At 32.7% G+C, this 17,905-nt stretch overlaps 1 protein-coding gene across 1 annotated transcript; it reads left to right on the top strand.

Annotated features, from left to right (window-relative positions):
- On the top strand, positions 1-14,448 carry LOC128192396 (uncharacterized). Its single transcript, XM_052865027.1, has 6 exons — positions 1-160; positions 319-414; positions 1,301-1,402; positions 7,645-7,850; positions 12,279-12,410; positions 14,274-14,448. Exons 1-6 carry the CDS (start codon positions 121-123, stop codon positions 14,373-14,375), a joined length of 678 nt encoding a protein of 225 aa, XP_052720987.1. The 5' UTR covers positions 1-120; the 3' UTR covers positions 14,376-14,448.
- The last annotated feature ends 3,457 nt before the right edge of the window (positions 14,449-17,905 follow it).

Below are 17,905 nucleotides of genomic sequence, written 5' to 3'. Positions count from 1 at the left end.
TCTAAACAGGAGAAGGTCAATATTCCAAACTACACGATAATAAACTTCTGATAGTAAAAAGATCCCTTCCAGTGACTGCTAAACCACTTTCGGGTTTTTTTTTCACAGAAAAGAGACAGAATGAACGGAATTCTTCTCAGCCTCCTGTTGCTTTGTACCGGTATTTGACTACTGACAATCTTTAAATTTCATTCTTTATTATATAGAATCCGATTTTTATATTTTCTCTCGGATCAAAAGCTCAAACTTATAAAACGCTAAACAGTTTATTTTTTGTGTGTTTGTTTTTAATTTCATATGTTATTAACTTTATTGTAGTGAACATTTCACAGTGCTGTTGGAGGGATGACGAATGTCACCATCACTCTTGTCAATATGGGAGTAGCTGTCGCCATCACTCTTGCAGATGCATAGGTATCATTTTGAGGTAACCCGAGTCTTTCGGGTGACTTATTGCCATTGGATTCGTCCGTCGTCTAGCGTCGCCTTATAATAATTTATATTTTTATCTAAGCTTCTATAAAAATACGAACACTGTTGTTAAAATATATGACCTTCCCACCCAGGGGCTTATTTCGCGAGGCCAAATACTTAAAAAAGGCATGAATCAAAAAGTTTCTCTCTCCTACGTATATGGATAAAAGTTACTCTCTCGTACGTATGTGGATAAAACTAAATGTATGGCATTCATGGCCTTATACCAGAGGGTTAGACCCAAATGCGAGGCTCGCTCCTCTACTCCCTTATAAATCGAAAATCTAAATGCATAGTTATGATAGTTATTAAAGCCTCTCACTAAATTGGGAAATTCTTGGACCCTTGATTAGGGCGTTAAGACCTTAGGGTGGAGCAAATAAAGCCATATAAGAGTAATGTGTTTATCACCTTACACAATAGGGGAGAAAATATGATAAATCTGAATTTGTGGTTATGATGTTCGGGAAGCGCTTCGCTTAAATTGTGAAATTCCTAGCGCCTGGGTTAAGGGTTCAGGCCCTTGGGATAAGCCAAAGTTTGCATAACATAAAATGTATTTGATCTTAGAAAATTTGCTCTTGGGGGACAATACAAAGCCTTTGAATGTATAGTTATGATGTCCATGATGCACTCTTCCAAATTTGTGAAACTTATGACCCCTTGGTCAAATCAATGAATCAGGCCCTTAGGCTTGGCCAACAGGTCACATTGTTAAAATGTATTAATATTTAGAATAAAGAAATTTTTTATCTTTTATCTATGTAGTATATGTCAGATTGAGGGGATAATGGAGAGATTATATTCGTCATTATTTTTTTTTCAGAGTGTCTCGAAGACGGCCATTGTCAGTGCAGTGCCGGTCAGATAAGTGAATGTAGGAGTTATCATTTTCTCGGGCACACGTCTCACCACTGCCACTGTCATGGTAATCGTAAAAAAGTTGTGTTTTCTGAATTTCACATACCTTTTAATAGCCGAGAAAAAACTCAGGTTGCTCCCAGCAAATTGCAAGGTTTTTTTGGATTGAAGAAAATGTAACATAGCGACATGTATATCCATTAACAAGAATGAAAAAGTCCAGAGTAGTTGTTTTGAAACACCCCCTCTACTGGTTCAATTTTCAATACACAACTAAAAAATGAAACTACTGGGATTTTAGCGGTCGGATGTCGGATGAAAACTTTAAAAGATTATGCAAAATGTCCCGAGTACCTCTTTATTAAATATTGTTAACACATGTTAACATTTCCCATTTTGAATCTTCGCTTGATGTGTCTATCATTCATGTGAAATTCTGCGGGTAAAAACAGATGTATCAATTAAAACATCTTAAATTAATCCCCTTTTATCGATTTGAAGTGTTCATTTTAATAAAAAGTCATCAAAAATGATGAAAACATTAACTTTGGACAGACTTTAGTAGAAAGACACTTATGAAATTGTTTTTAATGTTTTTAAAGATATTCTTATATTAAACATTAGCCCCTTGGTAACAAGATGATTTTATAGTCATACCACATTGGTTTTATTAAAACAAATTGAAAACTTTTCTCTATATATTCCCAATTATAAATTTGACCCTCTATTGTGGCCCTGGATCATGAATTCAATAAACTTGAATCACTAGCTGGGGATGCTTTCTCGCAAATAACAGCGTTTATGTTCTTATTCGTTTCACTCAAACAAACATAAAATATTTATAAAATAAACACAAAATCGTGAGTATTTATATATTATACAATACGAAGCATTGGGAGGGTGGGCAGGACTTGTATGACTGCACGAAAAAGAGCCTTCGAATGGTTTTACTAGTACACAATAACTTTCATGGTCATTCATAGCCCGTGCTATGAATATCAATGTCACCTGACAAGGTGACAATAATAACAACCAATAGATGTAAAGAATAAACAAACACGACCACGTGTTGAAGTTATATTAATAAATACATTTATGTTCTTATTCGTTTTACTCCAACGAACATAAAATATTTATAAAACAAGAGATGTTTGTAAAAGACCTATGCAACCTCCTTTGGAAACATCTGCGAAGAAAATGAACGGAAACTACAAATAATTGAAGGTACATATCTCTGTCAAAAATACTTGATCGTACCAAAAGTTAAACTTAAAATAGCTCTGTCGAAAATTGCTTAATCGAACCCAAAATCAAATTTGACCTAGATATTATTTTGATAAACCTGTATACTAAATTTCATTTCAATATGTGCATCTTCTTTGAAGAAAATGAAGGGAAACTGCAAATAATTGGAATTTTTCTACATCTAACGGGCATAACTCAGTCGAAAATTGCTTGATCTTTACCGAAATCGAACTTGACCTTGATATAATTATGATAGACCTGTATACCAAATTTCATTTCAAATGTGCATCCTCTTCGAAGAAAATGATGTAAAACTGCAAATAATTGGAATTTTTCTACGTCAAAGGGGCATAAATCTGTCGAAAATTGCTTGATCGTACCTAAAATCGAATTTGACCTCGATATTATATTGATAAACCTGTATACTAAATTTCATTTCAATATGTGCATCATCTTTGAAGAAAATGAACTGAAACTGCAGATAATTGAAATTTTTCTACGTCCAAGGCGCACAACTCTGTCGAAAATTGTTTGATCGTACCCAAAATCGAACTTGACTTAGATATTATTTTGATAGACCTGTATACTAAATTTAATTTCAATATGTGCATCCTTTGCGAAGAAAATGAACGGAAACTGTTGGTTGCCCGACCGTTAGCAGCAAAGCAATATGCCCTCCCTTCCAAGAACACCCCTGCGAATGTGTTCGGAATGTTTTCTTTATCGTTGCTAAGTATGTAATAAATCCAGAGGTGCTCGAATGAAAGTTCACGAGACATCACCGAGATTTGTTCAGTTCCTGTGAAATTTCGAGCGGAGGTATAAGTGTTCGGATAATATTCTCAAAATACGTAAGAACTGGTCAATTTTCATATCATATCCTACTTTGATTTATGTTAAAACATCAAAATCTTTTAAGATGTATGTCTTATTTCACAATCTAGCGGTTATTTAAATTTAACGATGATATTCAGAACAGAGTTATCGTTCGTGTTCAACCACGTGTAGAGTGGTTGAAAATATAATCATTGGGTTGCTAAATAAAATCATAGCCATGTTTGAAGCTTGTGGTGTGCAATACTATGTTTTTAAAAAAAATAATGGGTGAATGTTTTGCATAAAAATTCAGTATATCGAGCCATTTTCAAGGAACATTCTGCATAAAATAGTGTAGTCTCTTTCACTATTGATGTTATTACTAGGTCAGGCGCGGATCGAAAATTAATTCCTATGGGGGATCTCTACTACGCATGTTAATTGTTGCAACAGCAGATAAAAAACTATTTTTTTATTGTCACATTTATTTCTAGAACACTTTTTATCCACCAATTAATGAAAATAAAGTTTAAAATCAATATACGTCTAGAATTCATATTTGACAACAAGTACCTAGATTCTATAAAATAGACTATAAACACGAGGCAGGATTTTTACTGCGAAACTGAAAGGGTCAAATAAAACCACGTGGTCTAAAATTTAAATGACAATAACATTCGCAGGGGTGAAGAAGGGAGGGCATAATACACACAAACTCGTGAGTAGGATGTAAAGCGCTCTGAAAATGCTGGTTTAATTAATTGGAAGATAAAGAAGATAAGAAAACTCGCTAAATGCCAAGATTTTTTTGCGACTGAAAATTTTTCAGATAAATTTTCTTTGACATAGCCATCTTTTGCCCTATCCGACCGTCACCGGCCATGTTTTTGAAACAGTCTATCACAAACCCCTGCGGTTGCTGCAGAAGTAGCAGCGCCCGATCTTAAACTATGTACACCAAATTTTGACTTTTTCAAACTAATCTTATCAAGGGCGTTAAATACTATCTCCCCTGTTCTTGTATTCGAAATCGGACGATTATCCGTTTTAAGTCTATAAGAATTAGATTTTTTACAAAAAGACACCGAACTAAACAAGTATTGAGAAGAATGCATGTCAGCATTTGACAATCCTAATAACTTTTGTAAGATATTTATAGGGCAGTGTCTCAGAATGTTCTAGCTATACAAACTTTTTGACCAGTCTTATACACATCTGTCTTTAGCCTGTTAGGCTATGTACCCAGCTAATAGCATGCGCAGCTGAATGAATTTTTCCCGATGATTTGTATTGTGCCAAGTGAATGACATACAATGCAACATTGGTTTCCGAAGCAGGAAAAGGAGTAATCACAGGGCTAAAGCTGTTACACCATTTGTAAAAGGTGTTAAAAGCGTACCTTTATTGTTTTGCTGTGTTGTCGGCCTTGGATGTTATGCAATGTCGAGGTAGTTCTGATTCGAGTTTCTCAAGACGGTGATCTTTACTTTCGTTGTTGATGCCCATCCATCTGCCCACTTTAAATATATGTGAAAAATATGTTTGTTTAATAAAACATCAATATCTTCTTCATTTCAAATTACAATAGATGTGGTGTATTAAGACCTTCCTAATCTGCAATACACCCTCTGATGTATCAGGACCATTATTCAACTGCAATAAATCAACTGTTTGTATTCGCCACATATAAGCAAGTACAATTATATTTAATAAGAAGCACTAGGAGCCATGTCATCTGCAATACATCTTCATTCATTACAAACGAGTAGCATTCAATCTTACCACAAGTATTCCAGAACCAAAAAATTAAGAACCAAAGAACCAGTTTCTGTTCTGACCTCGAATGATTATTTCCTTTGTATTTTTAAACAATAACACGCCTTTCACATTAGTCTTATAATATAAATTTTCATCAAATAACACGGACAAAAACAGCAGACGGCCAGTTTGGTACTACAAGAACACCGTAGGCCTTACAAAAGAGTAAATGTTTTATGGAAGAGACTAATAAATTAATGGGAGGAACTAGCCAATTATTCTCCCCACCAAATTTTTGTGTTAAACAGTCTACAACCTCTGATTCAGGATTCCAGAGTTTTGAGTTGTATCTAAGCAATTTACAATTATGAGTCCCCTACCGGTTTTCACCGGAGGGGACTATAGCTTTCCTCTGCGTCCGTCTGTCTGTCCGTCTGTGTCCCACTTCAGTTTTCCACACTTTTTTTCTTTATGCGTTTGAGGAATAATATGAAATTTGCTGAACAGCTTCAAATTGACAAACTACAGATCAAGTTTCGTTTTTGTAGCCCCTGGTTGACATATTTTCGAGAAAGTTAATTTTTTATATTCCAATGTTTTAATGTTCGGGTTTGTTATCAGGTTTGATGTGTATTGAATAAACGAAGAAAGTATGTAGTCAGTAATAATATTGTGTATTACCATTCCTTTTATTGTTTCTAACAAACAAATAAGTTCTGTAAAATAGTGTCAAGCATTGTGTTGTGTATTTAATCGACGGGGTTTTTTGTATTATTACAATCTTGTTCTTTATCGGGTTGGTTGATTCGGGGTACAGAAGACGGTAAGAATTGATATTATGCATAACAGTGCATTCTTTTTACAAATTTCTACCAGCAAATAACTTATGGACTTGGCAAAATTATACTAGAATAATTTTTTACCCATTTTTATTTAATTTCTAAATCAACTATGTAGTTTGAATTTCCTCTGTTCTTTTATCTCTGATTAAAGCATAACATCTTGTTTATAATAGTTTTGAAATATATGTATTCATAGTTTTCATAGAATAATACAAACCGTTAGGGGACGTGTATTGCTTATGCAATACTCTCAGAATGCTTGTTCTCTTTTAATCCTTTGAAAAAAAATCGACCCCTATTTGTAGCCACATGTGATCATGATTTCAACACACTTGAATAACCACTAGTTACAATTTTTCTGTTCTGTTAGTTTGGCAAGAGAAGAACGACCGTGTGTTGAAACTTTTCACTTGAAACTGATTTTCATTAAATCCATGATAATTAATATCCAGTATGTATGTGTGTACCATTTCAGCAAGATTCAAAGACACCCTGGTATGCATGATAATCAAACTTCCTACACTTCATAAGCATGGTTAAAGGACAAATCCTATTCATTTTCAAGGAATTCTGTTACATTGTATATATTTTTTAAAATATTCTTAAAATTACAACACTTTGAAATTTTATATGTACGACATTCGGTTTGTTAAAGTAAACATTTCAAATCAACAACTTGATATTTTGTTGGATGTAGGCCCTGTAAAGGTAAGAAGCAAAAGGTTTTTTTAAGAAACGGGAAGTTGGAAGGATGTCTAATGTGAAAAAACTGAAGTAAGCAGGGGAGTTCATCCTAATTTAATCAAAGCAAGCAGCGGTCTGAGCCGAATTACTTAAAGAAAAACAGGTTTAAAATTCGAAAGAGACTTTGACGAATATTGCAACATGATAAACCGGTAATTCATTTCATGTAAATCGCTGTAGATACATTACTCTTTTTAAAATATTGGGGTTTAAATGACAACATGTTAACTCGAATTTCCTATACAGAAGACTAAATCACCAGATCTTAGCTACGTTTTATTTTCTATATGAACACTAATTGCTTAAATGCATAATGTATGACACTGGATAAAGACAATTTTTAAAATTATATTTTAAATTAAAGTTTAACACGTTTGTGGTGTGTTTTCACTTGTAATAGGAGGATTGTAAACCATGTAAATGCACCCATCCCCATGGATACACCCAGAGCGTGCATGGGGATAGGAATAAACGAAATATCTTAATTCAAAGTGGTTTTTAAAAATGTCTCTTCAATTACATGTGCTACGCTTTGCGGTGTCCTTGGTTAAAATACAATCAAAATTTCCTCGATTTTATTGTTATCTTGTGGTTGCAATTTGTTGATACCACTCAGAGATCCAGTTTTACCTCAGTTGTTAAGGGGTTTTTCTTTCTTCATATAACCATATCATATTATTTTCAAAACAAAAATACACATAACAATCCATACACTATACTATCCTGTTGGTACTTTCTCTCAGTCTTCCCAAACGTCTATATGGAGGTAGATAAATACCTAGAGATCACAAACATTAAGCTTTCCCAAAAGTGCATAACTCAAAACTTTGCAATTTGATTGGTGTATGAATGTATATATTTTGCCTGAATTGTAAATGAAATGAATTGTATCTGTATTTTCAAGATTCTGCTACCACCCAACAACCATTTGTAAAACTAGAATGCAACCACCAGAAGATCAGCGTCATCGAGTCCATCGCAGAGAATCTACACGTAGAGGACAGCAGGGCGGAGCCGTGCCCCGGTACAACCAAACACCAGACGTCCGAGGCCTTCGTCATCAACAAGTGTAACTCGAAGGCAAGAAGTTCTTGGTCAAAGGGCGAACAGGTTTGCATGTTATTATTGGCTTTAAAATCATAAAAAATATTGTAATTACATTTTAAAGTCATCACATGTCTTTCTCTAAAAAAATAAAGACGCCATTGTAATCAAAAATAATTTACTGATAAAATGTGGAGGAAAGATTAATTAATGACATTTTCCCCAAGGTTAAATTGATTAAAATGGGATTGGACATGTTTTTAAAGTTGTAGAGAGGAAATAGAGTATTAACCCTGAGTATTTTTGCCTAACGAGTGCAACAAATATAAAATTTTAAAGAAGAAATAAGCAAGTTTATATTCATAAATTCACAAAAATATGTTCAGATATTTTCAAAAAATGTAATAATTTTCTTTTTCATTGTATTTTCCCTATAAAAAAAAAAGTATTTTTATCCGTTTATCAATAAACAAAATTTATTTTGATGTGTTTCTCGTATAATGCTTGATTTAAGAATATATAATTATTCATAACTTCTTTTACCTGTATGAGAATTGTGTTCAAAACGTTAAAAAATAGAAAATGTCTAAAAATTTGTCGGAAAATGACATACGTATTTTTTTTTTTAGATTTTGGTTTAACCGTAAATACGTAGAACTTTAAGACAGACATGCCTTTACTGGATTTATGTCACGCTTATTATCCAGACACACTGTATAGCTAATGTCACACTAATGATTTCAAGAGAGAAAAACATCACATCACTTTAACCAAAACATTGCTGAGAAGGGACCCGCCGTAATTATAAACAAATGTGTTTTTTTAAATATATATATATATATATATATATATATATATATATATATATATATATATATATATATATATATATATATATATATTGGAGTGTGTCAGAAAACAGCCAGGTGTTAATTGTGATAGGTTGATTTATGTCTCCCCTTTCAAAGGGGAGACATATTGTTTTTGTCGACTTTCTTATTCTTCTTATTCTTCTTATTCTTCTTATTCTTCTTCATCCAAATTTGTTCAAGCTGTAACTTAAATACCCTTTGACATTAAGACTTCAAACTTAGAACATAGGTAGATGGTATTGAGAAGGAGTGCACGCCACCAAAATTTTTGACCTTGACCTATTTTCTTTTTCAAGGTCAAGCGTTTTATAAAAAATAGAGTTTGGACTATAACACAAGATTCCTTAAACATACAAACTTTTAACTTGTATCATAGATAGATGGTATATAGTCCAGTTGAACCTTACCAACATTTTTGACCTTGACCTTAAAATTTTATTTCAAGGTCAAATCAGAAAAAACTGAATTGTTCACTTCCTAAATATTCTTTGACAGAAGGACTTCAAACTTTACACAAAAAACAATTATAATACACTGAGGTGTACTATTGATAAATATTTGACCTTGACCTTGTTTTACTCAAGGTCAACTTGAGAAAAAATAATTAAATTGTGTCTGGGTGGTACCTTAGATACCTTTTGACATTAAGACTTCAAACTTGGAACATAGGTAGATGGTATTAAGAAAAAGTGCAGGCTATCAAAATTTTTTACCTTGACCTATTATCTTCTTCAAGGTCAAGCGTTTTATAAAAAATATAGTCCGGACCATAACACAAGACTCCTTAATCATACAATCTTTTAACTTGTATCATACATAGATGGTATATAGTCCAGTTCAACCTTACCAAAATTTTTGACCTTGACCTAAAAATTATATTTCAAGGTCAAATTAGAAAAAAATTCATTGTTCACCTCCTAAATATTCTTTGACAGAAGGACTTCAAACTTTACACAAAGAACAATTATAATACACTGAGGTGTACTATTGATAAATATTTGACCTTGACCTTGTTTTACTCAAGGTCAACTTGAGAAAAAATAATTAAATTTTGTCTGGGTGATAACTTAGATACCTTTTGACATTAAGACTTCAAACTTGGAACATAGGTAGATGGTATTAAGAAGAAGTGCACGCCATCAAAATTTTTGACCTTGATTTATTATCTTCTTCAAGGTCAAGCGTTTTATAAAATATATAGTCCGGACCATAACACAAGACTCCTTAATCATACAATCTTTTAACTTGTATCATACATAGATGGTATATAGTCCAGTTCAACCTTACCAAAATTTTTGACCTTGACCTAAAAATTATATTTCAAGGTCAAATTAGAAAAAACTTCATTGTTCACCTCCTAAATATTCTTTGACAGAAGGACTTCAAACTTTACACAAAGATTAATTATAATACACTGAGGTGTACTATTGATTAATATTTGACCTTGACCTTGTTTTACTCAAGGTCAAATTAAAAAAAATTAAATTTTGTCTGGGTGGTAACTTGGATAGCTTTTGACATTAAGGCTTCAAACTTGGAACATAGGTAGATGGTATTGAGAAGGAGTGCACGCCTCCATAATTTTTGACCTTGACCAATCTTGTGTCTCAAGTTAATTCATTTTCTAAACTGCATCATATATGGATGATATCTAACATATAGCTGACTTCATTCTTTTTCACTTATTAAATTTGCCCCATATTACAATCCTTTGGGAGAAGGGGAGACATGTGTTTTTTTGTATAAAAAAACAATACCCACTAGTTTCTAGTATACTTGTAAATACAATATATATCCAGTGTTACTTTACCTCCACTCTGAAGAAGAAGGGAGTATACTGTTTTTCCCTTGTGTCTGTCTGTCCTTAACAACAATTTCTGTCACGTTTTTCTAAGCAACTGTAAATTGCGCAGATGCTTAAAATTTTACACAATATTTGTTCAAGGTAACTCCATACGCGTAAAACTCTCTGATGAAAGTTGAAAAACAGAACTGATTTCAATTTAATAGACTTCAATTTCATTAATTATAAGAAAAAATATACATGGCATCACACTTTTTGAGATGTCAGACAAACATGAACTAAAGCATAATTTAGCCTCAGAAAACCGTACTTTTTTTTGTTAAAAGTAAAATATTTGTAGGCAGAAACTTGTTTATCTTGTTTCATTTTATTGTTAACTGTGTCAGAAAAGTAAAACCACAAACATATTTAAAATGAATTATTGGGATAAGAAAATATAGCATTTAGACATACAATTGAGAGAAAGGTCAGAAAAAAATTATTTCCCCTTAACATAAATAGGTGTATATAAATTTGGAAATTTAGGATAAAATCAAGCTGCGAAAATATCTTGAATTAACAGTAATTCTAGTTACTTCCATGTGATTCTATTCACATAAAATATATAAAACTATCTTGCACAATTTTTAAAGAATTCAAAGTTTTACAATAAAGTTTGACATCACAGAGCACTGGATCTACTTCAAGCATGCGATGTATTGCTGTACCAATTGGACGTAAACTTCCTGTTAAATGAGGACTTTGTTTATTATTAGCCTAAATTTTCAAACAAAATTTCGTCAAAGAATTCCCAGCAACTATTTATCGCAGATGCTTAAAATTTAAACATACTTTGTGTTTAGGGATGCCAAATTGTGGGATATATTTTTGTACCATTCGGACGTCAACTTCCTATTAAATGACGATTTTGTTTATTTTCAGCCAAAATTTTCTAACAAACTTTCGTCAAGGATTTTGCAGCAACAATTAAACCCAGATGCTTAATATTTTAACACTATTCATATAGCTATGCCATATCTTGGGATCTATTTTTGTACCAATCGGACGTCAACTTCCTCTTAAATGTTGAATTTGCTTATTTAGCATATTCACATCAGAGCGGGAATTTTACTAGTGAGCATTTTTTTTTGTACTTGCACCTAACAAGAACAATAAACACCGGAAACAGAAACAATATGTATTTTTTGCATTTGCGTTCTTGCATTTCAGAAAGTCACTCACACAGAATTTGTAATATTTAACATCAATTTTCTGCAATATTCAACACCAACCATATCTAAAAACTTCTGTTTTCATTAGAGAAGCAGCATGTCATATATATGCTTAAGAGCACATTACCCCTATACCGGTATACTCAATAAGAAACTTATCAAGTACTGATTACCACAATCATACACTTTAAAGTTTGAACGCCAGAATGTATACATATCGAACAGGACTTACCGACAAAACCATAAGCCCCACCCCTTACTGTTATTGACGTTTCCACAAAAGAAAATAATTTCATTCTAATTCCCAGAGTTCAATCGAAATAAATTATATTTGGCTCAGATATCTTGTTTTGAAACAAAACTCTAGGATAACAAGTGCATGTCTATATATTTATATTTCATGGCACAATGAGCAGTTGTCGTTGTCTATTAAAGGGTTTACTAATTTGCCTAAATTCAGAGCATAGCCGCTCTGTTAATATAGACGTCAATAAAGTTTTGTGGTTTCAGGAAAGCATATAGATTTTAATGCATTACGTTAATATAAATCTCGTTTTAAGGAATATTTGCATGTTTCTGCACTAGTTTTCAACAATGTTTGCTGCAGGTCAAGACGGAGTGTTCAAATGATGAATTTTCTCCATACACTCCAATCTCTACTTTCTCTGATCAAGGAAACATGGCGGCTTTCTTAATTGATTGCACGAAAACCACTGATGGTGTAGTCATTGGTCTAACAGTACGTCCATTTTAATTAAACTCACATTGAAAGCTAAACCAACGCAAAACACTGAGATTAAAGATAACGTGCTCAAAGAATACATCCATATTTAATTAATTTATGTAAATTTATCTCATCTACGAATTATTGCAATGATCAGGGAGAAATTCATTCCCTCTGTAATTCAATGAATTCAACAGCACGAAATCAATGTATTTTGGGAGACGCAAAAATAATAATCTTTTCATTCTTATTGGTATTTAGCTATCACTTTTTTGCTCAGGCGAGTTATTCTGATCACATTTTGTATGTCGTCCGTCTGTATGTCCGTAAACTTTTCACATTTTCAACATCCTGTCCAGAACCATTGGGCCAATTCTAACCAAACTTAGCACAAAGCACCCTTAGGCAAAGAGAATTCGAAGTTGTGAAAATTAAGGACCACGCCCTTTTACAAGGAGAGAAAATTAGGAGAAACCTTAAAAAATCTTTTTCTCTAGAACTATTTGGCCAAGAAAGCTAAAGCTTTTGTGGACACATCCTCAGGTAGTGTAAATTTAAAGTTGTGAAAAAATCATAGACCCCGGATCTAGGATGGGGAGGGGGTGGAATTTTAACATAGGAATATATAGAGTAAATTCATAAAAATCTTCTCAGAAACCAATCAGCCAGGAAAGCGGACACTTATGTCGAAGCATCCTCAAATAGTGAAGATTCAAATTTGTGAAACTCTATAGAGTAAATCTTTAAAAATCTTCTTCTCAGAAACTAATTAGCTAAAAAAGCTGAAACCTATGTGGAAGGTCCTCAGGCAGTGTTAATTCAAAGTTGTGAAAATCATGACCCCCAGGGGAAGGATGGGGCCACAATTTGGGGGCAAATTTTACAAAGGATTATATTTTGAGTAAATCTTTAAAAAACTTCTTCTGATGAACCATTTGGCCAGGAAATCTGAAACTTATGTGGAAGCATCCTCAGTTAGTGTAAATTCAATGTTGTAAAAAAATCATGACTCCCGTGGGTAGGACGGGGCCATAATGAGGGGTCGAATTTTTACATAGGATTATATAGACTAAATCTTTTTCAAAAAATCTTTTTTTCAGAAACCAGTCAGCCAGGAAAGCTGAAACTTATGTCGAAACATCCTCAAAATCTTTAAAAAATCTTAAAATTGCAAAAAAATGCATTGAAAAGATGAAACTTAAGTGAAAACAATTCAAATAGTATAGATTCAAATTCGTTAAAATCAAAAACTTGAGGAATTCTTTGAAATTGTTGAGACTTTGGCTCTTGGACGATTCTTGGGCCTCACAAGGGTTTCAGAGTGTGAAGTAGGTTTATATCCCGTTTATAAACAATTATTAAGGATCTTTTTGAAACCTGCAATGTTCAACCTGTGATATGACTATAAAATTATCCAGTTTGAAAAGGGACTGGATCATAAACACAAAAATATCTAAGGTTGAGGAATGGATTTTTATTTAACAGGATCTACATGTAATATACCACATTGTCCACATTTATTTTATTATGAATCCATTAAGCTGATTTTATCATGCCTATTGTTGCTCTGGTGAGCGATTTGGCCCATGGGCCTCTTGTTTAAACATTTGATGTATGAAAGGTTTCACTATATAGTCTTGACAAATTTGTAGAATGTTTTATTACATGTGCGTGTGAATCAGGTCAAAAAATATTTGAGAAAAAACTCTACGTTATGATTTGAAAGGACTTACAATTATTTTCTTTTATGTATCCAGTCAATAATATATTCATAGTTTATAGTTATATTTTACGCATATTGAAGTTTAAAACATTTCTATTGGAAACGACCACTGACAAATCAAGTCGTATTAACTTTATACATTGATCGTGTTACAGATCGCAGTACAGACTTGCCATGATGCCCCAATGGTCATGAACTTGAACGAGACTACGACTCCAAGGATGTCGGAATTTTACACTATTTTACAGCAGAAGTAACGTCATGGAAGCTTCTCTGATGCTTGTTTTGTAAAACCATCGCACAAAAATTCCATGACTATTAAACAGTTTTTTTATTCTTAATGTTTTTTTTTTCAAACATAACACGGGCCTGATATATTCATTAAGACTTGAAAAATTTGAACGTTACAAAACTGGTCTTTTATCTTAAATGGTAAATAAAAAAACACTACATTAATATTTTAACAAAGGGAAACATATTTGGTAACATTTAAACGGTAAAGCATAAGAATAACAACATTGCTTAATGATATAATTAATAGCTAAGAAAAAATATCGAAATATGTGATATCCCAAAACTTTAAGTGTACCGGAATTAATTGTGTATCGCAATTGTGTAATCAGAAATGATTTTTGCTTGGATAGCGATTGTACACTAATAACAGCATTGCTTTCTCTTTTTTTTCTTTTCTTTTATATAGAAGTGTTCAACTCTCTCTCCTCTCTCTCTCTCTATATATACATGTATATACATTGTATATAGCTTTTGTCATTTATTGATTGCACTTAAACTTTGTATTTTTTAAAAATTATCGTATATACAAATCAAAGTTAATGTAAAGTTTAACTATCAATATCAATGAAAACATTATAATATAAATGTAAACTTTAATTTAAGACTGCAAAAGAAAAAAATATATATATTCAGTCTTGCCATAAACACGAGTTATTGTTATTGAAAAAGGTATCTTCCCCTTGTAGGAGGTATCTATCCCTTCCGGATAATAAAGGATCACTAATCAATGCGGGGGTTTTCAAATACAACTACAACAACAACATTTAAATAACCATTCCGAAAACATCAAAGTTATCCAAAAATTTTGAAAAAAAATCAGTCAGCATATCATAATCACAATTCAAAGAATGCATTGATTACAATTAGTTAACGTATTATTATACTGTTATATATTTTGTTCATCAAACGGTTAACAAGGCGAATGAAAGGCATTTGATTCTAACATTTTGGACAATTCCTCCTTTTCTTTATTCAGAGCCAACGGATGGTTAGTGGTTGAGTGATTTTTCTAGAAAAAAAATACACCTGTTATTATATACAATGTCGATCATACCCAACCTAACAGAAAGTAAACACCAACTAAAGCCTGGGTTTACTTTCTAGGTTTACTTCGGGTTTATTAAAGTGGACACAGAGTAAACCTAGAGTGGACACAGAGTAAACCCCGATAAGAAGTACATCCCTGAAAACAGACGCTAACTGTGAATTCGGAATACACAAGGGGCAGGAATTTAATTGTTTAAAGGAGATATGGACACAATTTAAGATCAGTTTTTTTATTTTCCATTCTTTATAGATAGGATGGTGACATGGGCATTTTGAGTAATTGGCGAAAATTGGAATGTTAAATTAAGTTATAAGCGAGGTACAGAGATCAGAATTCTTTGTTAAGTAAAGATTTGGTCTTTGTTTATCTTTCAAAATAAAAAAAAGAGGGAGGAAGTTAACACAACCCCATCTTCACAACGTCAAGGTTTTGTGATTACGGAACTCCACACATTAAATTAATTCAATGCCTTGTGTGGAGTTCCGTAATCACAAAACCTTGACGTTGTGAAAATGACACAACCCACACTCCCCTATTTCATGTTTTTGACAAATGGCAAGTTGTGCATTGAAAACATAAAATGATTTGAGAAAGGGCATAACTCGCAAAACACTTCCTGTTGATATGCACATTTAATCCTTTGTCTTTAACAACTAAAACAAATCTAAGTTCAAAAAGGCTGAAATTTCTAGTAAAAGAATGGAATCTGAATTTCCTGGTAATACACACATTTTCAAATTGGGTCCTAAAAGCCTGATTAATATTTCATTAAATTCCGTGCAGCGATTGAAAAGGAGTTGCGCTTTAAAAAACAGGACCGGCTGACTGACTAAAGGACCAGAAAACTGAAGTATAGCCCTCGCAACTTCGTTGCGTGTGTTAATTGATTAGAGGTAAGGACAAAAAATTACCAAATATTTTACAGAGCGGCCCTTGTTAGGTGGCTCTATACACCCACAGTTTATTCCATTTTAAATTCAAGACCACAAAACATATACTTATCAAGTATTAAAATGATGATAAGGATGCTATAGATATTTTTAAAGATTTTTTTTCATGTTTTTGTAAAATAATTTTTAAAAACTTAACTATTAACAAATTGAGAGAAATTTTTTGTCAGATCAGATGATGGATATTTCCTTCGAACACCTTAAAAAAAACATATTAACACTTTTTAACATTCAAAAATGTTGTTATTGCAATTTTTTTTAGTATTTCCTCAAAACATAATTTTTCATACTTTCTTACTCTGTTGACGAATCATCTGAAAAAGCTGCTTGATGTTATAAGAAAATGTTTTTTTTAATTAATGTGACAAAAAAAATTGAATGGAAATAATTGAAAATAAACACAAAAAATATTTCAAACTTTATTTGGTGTGAAAGTTCCGCAGGTAAGAGTTATCCTTCCTAAGTCCCAAGGCCCAAACACCTTGGGGACTTTTCATTTCTGAGTTGAAGAAAATTTCCTTAATAGCATGTTGAAATAATAAATACATACATATTTCATTATAGGCCTAAATAAGTGAATATATATTTGCTTTAATGCAAAACTAAGTCAAAGAAATAAAGGGGAAAATTAACTAATAGGATTTATGTATCCCAACCTGAGAGAAATTCAAAGCCACCCTTCCATCCCCTTAAGGTGGTGAGGAACATCTGTCGATATTAATGTGGATTAAAGTATATTATGATTGAAATACTTCAACGGGATTCGAACTCATGACCTCCAGATTTGTAGTGAACCCACTACCCCACTGCGCTACGCTGTAAGATGTCGGTGACGTGAAAGAAACTACTAATTTAAAAACTATTTTATAAACTTTACTTGATTCTATCGTTTATTTCGATAAATAATACGACACAACGTGAAGGTGTCACATACCACATTACTTGTTAATTAATGAATTTTCAAATTAAATTATATCTATTCATTTAAAAAAATTTCAAAAGAGCGGTCCCCATACAATTCGCCTCAGTTTAAATCATCCAGTACCGGGATTACATTCTTCCAGATTTACTTTTTCGCGTACTGCGTCATCAAAAAGTGGTGTGTAGAGCCACCTTAAACGAAATAATGTTCATACTGTTCATATATACATGTAGTTTAACCAACAAAAAAGCCAAATTTGATTGACACTTACACAAGTTTTACCAGGAGGACTATACATATTTAAAGGTTATTTTCTCAAATCGCCTGATTACGCCCATCCAACGCATGACACAAAATAGAGCGGTCTTTGTTGGCGTAAATGAAGAATCTGCCCATATCGAAAGCTTTGCCATCTCTTGACCTGACCCTTACAATTTAAATGTGTGTGTGTGTGGTTTTTATTATTATTTTTTGTTCTTCCAGTACTTTGACTTTATATGACTGGCTAAGATAAACACAGTCACTTACGTCACCATACATAGAGGTGAGTCACGACGTCTATAAAAAAAAAGG

Source organism: Crassostrea angulata, chromosome 7 (assembly GCF_025612915.1).
Source record: "Crassostrea angulata isolate pt1a10 chromosome 7, ASM2561291v2, whole genome shotgun sequence".
Taxonomy (NCBI): domain Eukaryota; kingdom Metazoa; phylum Mollusca; class Bivalvia; order Ostreida; family Ostreidae; genus Magallana; species Magallana angulata.
Note: the sequence above shows the minus strand (reverse complement) of the source record. Positions and strands in the feature narration are given on the sequence as shown.

Coding starts and splice junctions, on each gene's coding strand:
- LOC128192396 (XM_052865027.1), top strand. CDS start 121: ATGAACGGAATTCTTCTCAGCCTCCTGTTGCTTTGTACCG. Junction 161..318: donor CCTCCTGTTGCTTTGTACCG/GTATTTGACTAC, acceptor ACTTTATTGTAG/TGAACATTTCACAGTGCTGT. Junction 415..1,300: donor TCACTCTTGCAGATGCATAG/GTATCATTTTGA, acceptor TTTTTTTTTCAG/AGTGTCTCGAAGACGGCCAT.